This window comes from Magnolia sinica, chromosome 16 (genome assembly GCF_029962835.1).
Source record: "Magnolia sinica isolate HGM2019 chromosome 16, MsV1, whole genome shotgun sequence".
NCBI lineage: Eukaryota > Viridiplantae > Streptophyta > Magnoliopsida > Magnoliales > Magnoliaceae > Magnolia > Magnolia sinica.
In genome coordinates this window covers 44,526,153-44,537,097 of record NC_080588.1, presented here as the reverse complement: position 1 = coordinate 44,537,097, position 10,945 = coordinate 44,526,153, and the positions used below count along the sequence as shown (strand labels likewise).

General features: G+C 37.7%; 1 protein-coding gene across 1 annotated transcript; it reads right to left on the bottom strand.

Annotated features, from left to right (window-relative positions):
- Positions 1-3,595: 3,595 nt before the first annotated feature.
- Positions 3,596-6,610, bottom strand: LOC131229249 (glutamine synthetase nodule isozyme-like). The gene is made up of 3 exons (XM_058225151.1): positions 6,494-6,610; positions 4,700-4,859; positions 3,596-4,052 (listed from the first exon to the last, which is right to left on the bottom strand). Exons 1-3 carry the CDS (start codon positions 6,520-6,522, stop codon positions 4,014-4,016), a joined length of 228 nt encoding a protein of 75 aa, XP_058081134.1. The 5' UTR covers positions 6,523-6,610; the 3' UTR covers positions 3,596-4,013.
- Between the last annotated feature and the right edge of the window lie 4,335 nt (positions 6,611-10,945).

Genomic DNA, 10,945 nt, shown 5'->3' with positions numbered 1-10,945 from the left:
TTAGGTTTAGGTTATAGGTTATATGTTATAGGTTATAGCTTTTGGGAATTGAGAATAAGTTAAGGTTTAGGTTTAGGAAATCGGGTTCGGGTTCAGGATTGGGTTTAAGTTTGCGTTTTCAAGTTTAGGTTTAAGTGTAGGTTAGGGAGTTGAGATTAGGATTAGGTGTAGGTTTAGGTATAGGGATTTGAGAAGACATTTAGGTTATAGGTTTATGTTTAGGTTAAGGTTTGGTTATAGGTTATAAGTTTAGGTTATAGGTTACAGGTTATATGTTAAGGTTTAGGTTATAGGTTTTGGTTTAGGTTTAGGTTATAGGTTTAGGTTTAGGTTTAGGTTTAGGTTATAGGTTATAGGTTTAGGTTAGGTTTAGGTTTAGGTTATAGGTTATATGTTATAGGTTATAGTTTTTGGGAATTGAGAATTGGTTAAGGTTTAGGTTTAGGAAATCGGGTTCGGGTTCAGGATTGGGTTTATGTTTGGGTTTTCAAGTTTAGGTTTAGGTTTGGGTTAGGGAGTTGAGATTAGGATTACGTGTAGGTTTAGGTTTAGGGATTTGAGAATACATTTAGATTTAGGTTTTAGGTTTAGGTTAAGGTTATAAGTTTAGATTATAAGTTTAGGTTTAGGTTTAGGTTATAGGTTATAGGTCATAGTTTTAGGGAATTGAGAATAGGTTAAGGTTTAGGTTTAGGAAATCGTGTTCTGGTTCGGGATCAGGTTTAGGTTTGGGTTTTCAAGTTTAGGTTTAGGTTTAGGTTAAGGAGTTGAGATTAAGATTAGGTGTAGGTTTATGTTTAAGGATTTGAGAATACATTTAGGTTTTAGGTTTAGGTTCAGGTTTTAGGTTAAGGTTATAGGTTTAGGTTAGGTTTAGGGTGTGGTTTAGGTTAAGGTTATAGGTTTATGTTAGGTTTAGGTTTAGGTTTAGGTTAAGGTTATAAGTTTAGGTTAGGTTTAGATTTAGGTTATAAGTTATAGGTTATAGGTTATAGCTTTAGGGAATTAAGAATAGGTTTAGGTTATAGGTTTAGGGTGTGGCTTAAGTTAAGGGTGTGGTCCCTACAAATACAGATATTAACACGGCCTGCTCCAATTGGCCAGACCCCTCCAATACTATCCATTGGAAATGGACAGCTTCATCATGGTCATAACAGTGGTTCCCACCTTCTAGGGATCCTTGCTCATCCGGATAGCTTCGACATGCATCCGGGTCTGCTCCATCAAATTTGAGCAAATACAGATATAAACATGGCCTTTCCAAATGGCCAGGCCACTCTAATGCTGTTTATAGGAAATAGACAGCTTCATCATGGTTATAATAGCGGTTCCCACCTTCAAGGGACCCCCGCTCAACATCCGGATAGCTCCGACGCACATCCGGGTTTGCTCCATCAATTTTTATGGAATTATGCATGTCCTGCTCATGAGCATGCCTAATATTGCCAATGCATAGGATTCAACACAAATACCTTTTCATGATTTAAAGAAGGGAACTCGAAGGTTTTTCTTACCTACTATTGTATGCTTCCAAAGTGCAGATGGCCCCTGAAACACCTATAATGAATAACTGTAACTACAATGATAACTATTGTGAATGCACTATAATGAATAAATTATTATTATAGGTAACTGTAATTATAACACAGATATCATGCACATGATATCACGAACATACTGTTGCAACAAATAAATGTAATTATAATCACATAATGTATTATTTGATGAACTACACATGTGAAGCATATTTAATGCGACGAACTTTCATTATGTCTTTGGTTGGTGTCACTAATGGTTTTATCTGCACTAGCAGGACAGATTAAGAAACAACAACAATAAAATAAAAATTTTCTTGGATGTAGAAGTTGAATGCCAATTTGCAACACAGAAGCAACAACCAAAAAATTGCGTATCTGAAAATATAAATAAAGAGCTAAAATTTGAGTACATTTGAGTGAAAAAATAACCAAGATCTATTGATGACACTACCCGTAGAAAGTTAATACCCCTTGGATAACTCAATCCTCTATTAATGCAATTAGCATTTCTAAAGGAAATTTAAAAATAAATAAAAAAATTTAAATCTGCCTTCTAAATTGTACTTACCAATAGTTGGAATTGTGGTAACAATCTCCCCTAGCTTGAGCTTGAGTATGTTTTCTATTATAATTAGTGAAATCAATAGTTGACATGCCCCAACCCCACCTTAGAAATTCATGGATAATTCATGTGTCAACTATAGGCTTTTAAAAGATGAAGAAGAAGTCAACTACAAGCTTTTAAATAGTGATAACTAAGATTGAGAATAATACCTGCTGATTACAGAAAGAAACAAAGCCAAATCCTCTTGAACACCCAGTTTTATGATCCCACATGACCCATGCATCTCTGTAAAATGAATTGTGTAGACACCAAAAGATGACTGCAAGATTCCAACAGAGCAATTCAACAGTCATAGGATTGGCACTAGCATTAAATAAGCCAAGTTTCATTGATCTCAGTACAATATCGACATGTTGCAATGTCCCATAAACAAATACAAAAATTGTGTCAATGTGTATTTTATTGTGATATTTTGTCAATAAAAACCTAATGAAAGATGACGTAATCAGCCAACAAAACAAGGAAAGCTAGTTCCAGATCCAAATGGCATGTTGGTTAACCTAACACTATGCCCCACATCAGTATGACATTGGTAGAATTCTTGTGTTGTATAGTACAGTTCTTCAAGTGTGCTCAGCCAAATTGCTCTCAGACAGTATCACAAAAAAAGGCATACAGAAACCACTACAAATCTCACATGTCAGGCAAAGAATTTAAACAGAAAAGGAAACAATTGTGAGATCAATTATGCCTAGACCAAAGAAAGAAAAATAATATCCGTAAGAAATACCTACCCTGGGCATGGATTTCTTGATTGCAACCTCTGTTCATGTTAACATTTGCATTAATAATGTGTGGAATTATTTGAATATTTTTCACTCCTATGCAGACAATTCAGACAGATCCTGATCTTGCCAATCTAAGAACATCTGAAGAATTTCTCAAGTTAAGGCACTAACTTTAAGAGATAGAAGCCCATTTTGTTTGCTATCATGCAAGGCCTATGCATTGACAGGCTGATTATCAGAAGAGTAGGATCGTCTGATGGTGGAATTTCCTTGCAGCATTGACCATTGATAGTGCCCGCAACAGGCGATCACAGAGTTGGGGAGTCGATAAGAAATCTAGTAATTCATATTGACCATTGTATATTTCCTCTTATATTTAAAAGAATAAGGGAAAATTCTGATATTTTTATCCTATAATTATGAGTATCGGCTTACCAATAGTAGAGGTCTCCTTCCAATTCTATCAGTTAGGATTGCACCAAATGCTGTTATCAGAACTTGAAAAACAGTACCATATATAAAAGTTCAGAAAAAAGGATCTTAAAGTGGAGAAATTTCTGACGTGATTTGCTTGCAGCAGCACATGTACCAATATAGATATATTAGGATCCAGTCCACTCATCAGGGGAGCTCTAAGCATACATTGAGTATAGGATGTTGGTCATCTTTTTTCCAACCTCCTTTGGTTACTAGTTGGAAAGAAACTACCAACCGCTGAAATGCATAACATCAGTCATTAAACAACCCCTGTGGCTCCCTTTAGAACCTCACACACGGCACTGACTGGTCTATTGTACCACTTGCAACATTGATATGCCATGAGTTTCATATTTACACTTGAAATTGAAGTATAGGATGATATACAATGCAAATATGTTAACTATTTGAAGTATCTTTGTATCCTAATTGTAAGAAGGAGAACGAATGATGTGTCTTAGTTGAAAAATGCAGAACAGATGAGCCCACATCAAGAGAAATAAAAATACTTTCATTTCTTACTGGACTTGGAGCAGGATGGATCACAGCAATAGGGACCTCAAACTGTGGAATATCATCAGCTAAGGGCTCATTTTTGGGTTGTTCACCAAGTGCGGACCACCATGAATAGCAGCCAATATCACATTATTTTGAACCAAACATCGCTCCAGCCAATATCTTTACCTGCAACACATTTATAAAATCAGCAATTTCATTTTATTTAACAAAATCCAACCCATTTATAAAAGTACATGACCCGTTTATAAAATCCAACCCATTTCTCTTCACTGCAGGTATGATATGAAAACAACAGATGGACCAAAACAATTTGCAACTTGAAACTGTTCTAGAAAATCCAATTTTATTTTATTTTTTTTAGAAAATGTATGGTCTACATGACAATTAACCAGCCTGAAATGAAATACACTATTGGTTCCACTTGATACTTGGCTTGGGTGTCCCATGCGTACCAGCATTAATGTGTGTGACCTGGTGCTATAAACATCAATGTCTAAGTTAGTTAACAAGCGCTCACATTTATGGGATCTGGACCATTCATATGTTTGGCCACACACAAAGAACCACACCAATCTAATGATCCTAGATTAACCTAATTAAGGTTCCATGAAGATTTTAGATGAGATATGATAATGTTTAAAGTCCAGTATCGAGTGTGTATGTTGTATGACAGCAAAACCATTTGAAAATTTTGATAACCACTCGACCTTAATCGAGTTATTTGGATTTGGAGAAAAACGAAAAGAAAACAAAATGGCTAAGCTAGTTTTTCCCAATAATTGTGTATTCATCCTACTTATTATTTTCCTTACCCAAGAAAATGTGAGGATATCTGTAGTTTCATGACGACCCGTCAATCTTCTTTCATTGCCCTCTCCATATGCAGAAATGTGTTCCTTGTGTCGCAAGCCTAGCTTCTCGATGGCTTTCTTGATCACATTAATTCCTCCATCATCTCTCATCGACTTGGTGCTGATAGACAAAAAATAATAATAATAAATAACAGAGAGAGAGAGAGAGAGAGAGAGAGAGAGAGAGAGAGAGAGAGGAGAAGAAGATTGGATGGATGTGTTTATGGTTAGACTACTAGTAATAGGTCCTTGTAAGACCAATGTGAATGTTTATCTTCTTTTTTTATTTTTAAAGAAAGCCAGTTATACTGATACAAATTACTATGCCTTAAGATGATTCTCGCATGATTGTTTATGTTTTGTCATTCAATTATTTGTCAGTGTAGACTACAAGTAGTAGGTCCTTACAGGATCAATGTGAATGTTCTTTCTAGGTTCCCTTTTTTTAATTGTTTTCTTTCATTTCAAGGAAGTGGTACAAATTTGAGTGTAGGAGCAGGGAACCATCCATTTCAAATGTTAGCAAGCATAAACAATGAAGAAGCAAGAGAAGTTGGAAGCAGGAGAAGTTAGAAGCATGATTCAAAGTGGGAGCAGCACCTTTCATGAGACTTGCCAAACCCTGGAGGCCCCAAACATTGGATTTGAGGCAAATCCTTAGATTAATGACTCCAAGATTGACGGATGCAAGCATCCAAATAGGATCTTATTTTGTACAGGCAAAAAATATCATGAATGTTTCCCAGCTCTTTGATTGACTCCACATTATGCATTCTTCTCTACCTCTATTTCTTCTTTCCATTTCTTAATAAGATTTCTTGTTGTTGATCGAATAAAATAAGTGAACATCAAGTCTTTTGTTCTTATCAGCAACAAATAGATTTTGTTGAAAGGAAAGTATAACTATCCATCAAGCTAGTGTTGAGTCTGATTCCAAAATGATAAATGAGCACAAGCTGAAACCTCAGTTCAGAATCGAGAATGTCCCTGGATCCCCATAAAGGAGTTAATTCACAACTCAAGAATTAAATATAAATGTGAGGGTTAGCTTGATAACCTAATGGGTGTTAATCATAGATAAAGATGAGAAGTGTATAGCCTGAACATAATTCTAGCATCACACTCCTACAAATTACAGAAACACCGCTTGCAAGTGAAATACAGACCGCATAATATTAGAATACACCACAAGCTAAAATAAATGTGTGATTCAATAGACGAGTGATAAACCGAACATGGACTGTACAACAAAATAGAATTTGTAAAAACTAAATGAAACTCAGTTAGGCAACCAGGCTCATGAATAGCTTCCCACCCATAATCTTATAAAATATCAGTTGAGTGAAGGATCAACTTTCACAACTTTGTTTTACATACTTAACCAAAAAGGAAAAAGAAAAGAAAAGAGTTGCCTGATATTTTGTTATCTTGGTGAGTTTTTCATTAACTTGAATCAATCAAACTAGGAACTAGAGAACCCTTTTCAAATCTCAGATGAGTTTCTGAAACGAATACAATGTTTCCAAGACTCAAATAGGAGAACTAAACTAGCTAAGTGTGCTTAGAAAATCTTTTTGGCAGACAAAAATAACATGCCTGGAAAATCTTTTTGGCAGACAAAAATATCAAAGAATCTATTTGGAACATTCATCTAGACATCAGTTCATGGGAAACATAATACAAAGAATTATGTCATATACTTATACAAATCTCATATCATGCCCAGGTACCAATAGTCGTTGAGAAGCTACTTACCAATTTTTGCACATTTGCAGATGGGACATGAGCGAGAACAAACAAACCCTGGAGGTATTGATCCATTGATAACAGTAAAGCCTTCATCATGGTACTATGATAACTAACACTTCCACCTAAAAACACTAACAAACTTTAGAATGTCTATATAAAAGGACAATAGGATCCTAAATATACTTACCATTTGCATCACCACAATGAACTGATTTACAGAACTAGGAAAGTTTACAAATTAAATAGCTTGCCATTTCATCAAACAGATAACATGTCATTTCAAAAAACAGTTAGCATGCCATTTCATCAAACAGATAACATGCATGAAATCTAGCCATTTCATCAAACAGATAGCATGCTCTTTCATCATTTCATCAAACAGTTAGCATGCATCAAATCTGAAAGATAGAAAAAGATACATAAAGAGAGGAAGATATCAAACCTATGCCTCAAAGATATGAGAAGAGTTTTGAATGGCGTGTGTTTCTTTGGGTAGGATCTTCATGGCTGCTCCAATGGAGAGAGATAAAAGAGGCGGCGGAGATATTGGAGAGAAAGGGAGGAGAATGAGAAAGATGGAGCGGCGGGGGTAGGCAGGTTTGAGGGGGGTTTATCCTCTATGGCAGCGGCAGTAAGATCAAGTTGGGATTATGATTTGGGTAGGTGATTTGAGCAAGGGCTCCAATTTTGAGTAGGGCAAGGGCTATGATTTGGGGAGGAGCTTCACGGCTGCATTGGAGAGATCGAGGGAGGAGAATGAGAGAGATGAAGTAGGTGAGGTAGGGAAAAAGGAGAATCGAGAGCAGAGATCGAGAGAGAGAGAGAGGACTGGGGTTTTGGAAGGGTGCGGCTCTGTTTTGAGCGTGCGCCCATTTTGGGTGTCGAATTTCAAGAGACGTATGACGGTCCTGTTAGGGGCTCCATGGGGCCCACCATGTTGTATGTGGTTTATCTATACCGTTCATTAATTTTAATAATATTTTTCAGTTCATGATCCCAAAAATTAGGTAGGTTGAAGGCCCAAGTGGACCACGCCATAGGACGTACATGTGATTTAATCTCCATGTTTCCTACCGTGTGGTCCACTTGAGCCTTTGATCTACCTGATTTTTGGTTTCATGTCTAAAATTATATTTCAAGATAGATGGACGGATTAGATAGAATACTTATATTTTGGTGGGCCCTATAAAGCCCCTTACATTACAGTTAATTATTAATGGTGTGGCAAGGTTTTAGCTACGGATTAAATCCGTAGTAAATATAACTACGGTTTATATCCGTAGTAAAAAATTAGTATAGTCCGTAGCCTTTGCACAATTTTTTGGTAGTGATTATACGCACACTTAGAACTATATATCCACATCATAAGGAATACAGTGAAAAATTAAACATATTAAATCACTGTAAATGGAACAAGTAATTAAATTTCGGGGACGAAATTTTATTTAAGGGGGATAGATTATAACACCCCAAACTTTTTAATACCCGAGTATCGAAAGTTCTCGGGTGTTACTATGAAATTTAACCTATTATGTACATGCGTACGATGCCAATCTAGCTATCATAACCTTATATCTATTTTCCAACATGAATCTAATCATTGGAAATGGTTTTCATCCATAGATTAAGTCATTCGACTATTGATTTTATGATAAGATCACCATACAACTAAGTATTCTCGTCTCTCCATCATAACAAACCACTTAATCAAATATTCACTGGTAGATAAAGACATCTAACCATCCACTTTGATTTTAAATCACCCGTTCATAATAAAATAACTATCTGATCTCCACATCTATCCGTGCACATATCAGATTGAGATTCTGATCCGTTCATCCTGTTCATCCCATATGAATATGCTTAACCCACCATTTGAACTACAATATAAGGAAATTACATATGTGAACAAGCCACTTGAATCTAATGATATACATGCCTACCCCTGGATCACTCCAAAAATCTACTTGTGTTCATCCATTTACAAAACTGATCGTATAATCACTTAGATACATGACTAAAATACTAACCATCAAGTTTGCTTATTTTTAACATGTCATTTGACCATCCATCATGTTTGGATCCGCTAAATGGGCCACCCGGATATTATGATAAATAGGTCATTTTGAAGATCTTAGGGTGTATACTAAGACTACCAGCTAACTTCGCTATTAGATGTATAAAAACATTGTTTTTAGACCTCGGAGTGGTATTATCCATTAAAAAGACATTTGAGTCATTTGGAGTCAATCAAGGCTCAAACTGGGGCGATAGAAAGAGCGTGAAAAATAAAGACCACCCGTCAAATTTCATCACATTTGGACGGTGAAGTCATGAATTACGGATGACAGAAGTTTGTACAAAAAGAAGGGGTAGAATTGTAAATAAACTAATACCACATGCATGGCACTGCTGGGTGAGATTTACACCGGAGGTTTCAACAGTGAGTGTTCTCACTACTCAGTAGGACCTTGCTGTCCACCTGATTAACAGAATTACTTCATTTTCGACCTCTTATCCTAAAATGGCGTAACAAACCAGATAGACGGAGCGGATCCCTGAAAGAAACATTTATGTGGGCCCCACCTAATGCCACCGCCAATCACGTAACAAAGTTAGTTTAGGGACGTTTAACCGTTGGGAAGCACCCACTTATCACCTGTTGTGGCCCACCAAAGACTTGGATTTGCTCCATCTTTTGGCCCATGGCCTAACGTCACCCTATGAAGACGGTGAAGGGAATTGATTTCCCTAATGAACATCCCAAGTGGACCCCACCGAATTAGCCATCGAACAAGGCCGTCTCACCCCGCGCTGTTATAGCGTCCAAGAAGATCGCGACTCGTGATCTTTTCCCCTGTCCTGCACCTTCTTACGCAACCCATTACCCATAACAACCGTCCAGAAAGATCGACGAAATCGCCCACGTCGGATCACCGATCCTTGCAGACTCGGTTGTGGCAACGTATGGGAAACTGCCAATCTAATGAGAAAGGAAACCCACCAGAGAGACCGAGACCTTCGATCTGGTGGCCCAGCAAACACTAAGAAAGCAATCCGGACCACGTACCCAGTTGAACCGGTTCGAAAGATGGCTGGCCGTGATGAAATTTGCCATTAACGCAGATCATCCTCTTCGTTAGGAAGATAACGGCCAAAGAAGGTCGTCCGACCTCAATCCTCCAATCCCATCTGATCATGACAACGCCCCGAAGTCTGCTAGAAGATTTATGAGAATGAAAGAGAGAAAGGAGAACACCATGGTCCGAAAACGGCCAGACGAACGTAGATGCGTGCAGTTTTTATGGAGCAACTCTGCCCATTGTTGTAATCAGAATTAGAAACCCCTCCAATGCGGAAGCCTTGCCAGAAACTCTATAAAAGACACCTCCTTGTAGGCCTTTCAGCATAACAAAATGGGAGAGAGAGAGAGAGAGAGAGAGAGAGAGAGAGAGAGAGAGAAGGACAGGCGCTGGAAGATAACACCAGTCTGAGCGAGAGCCAAAGCCTATTAGAGCAAATCCCAACCAACCACCAAGTAGCGAAGAAGAAGAGAAGAGAAGCCGGTGCGTGCAAAAACTTGTTGAGTTGCTGCCCGAGTAAGGCTCAGATCTGGGTTCTTTTATTTTTCTTTCCTAAACTCCACTGTATCAGACCGAGCCAACTCAAGGGAAGAACAAGCCTAAACTGTAACACTCTGAACTTTTCGATACTCGAGCATTGAAAGTCCTCGAGCATTATCAAGAAGTTAGTATCATCTGTACACGCGTACAATATAAATCTTACCATCCTTACCTTACACCTATACCCTGACATGAATCTAACCACTGGAAATGACTCCCATTCATAAATCAGGTCATCCGATCGTTGATCACATGGATCAGTACATGTACACTCCCTTAAGCTGAATCAATGTGTGATCCTTCATCCATAAGGATTTAGATATAGGTCCTTTCATAAGAAATACATAGAAGTGCTAAGTAGGATCAGTTAAATTTCACAAAACTCTTATATCAACAATAATTACAAAAATGTCATTAAAATAGACTCCTAAATTCTAGATCTCATGTTTCCCACAATCTGTTTAAATTGAAAATTTACATTATGCCTATGTATCAAAAAGTAGCTATACACGTTAAATTCCAGCCTTTAGATCATTGTGAAAGTAACCCAATGGACAGATCAGCCATTAACTGTTAATTTTGGGGCCACCTGATCGTTGGATATGCTTCAACTTTAGATTCAACCCCTTAAGTTATATGGAAAAACGAATGGGCGGTGTAAATTTCTCAGACGTGCATCACAAGTGGACCCCACTTGCAGTGCGTGTGCAAAAGCTGCGCACGACTGCAGTGTACCAGACCAGGAGCCCCAGTCAAACACGGGTTGACTCGTGAAATCCCGAAAACGGAGGGATTCTCCACCCGCGCGTTTTGCGATGTGAACGGACGGATTCCG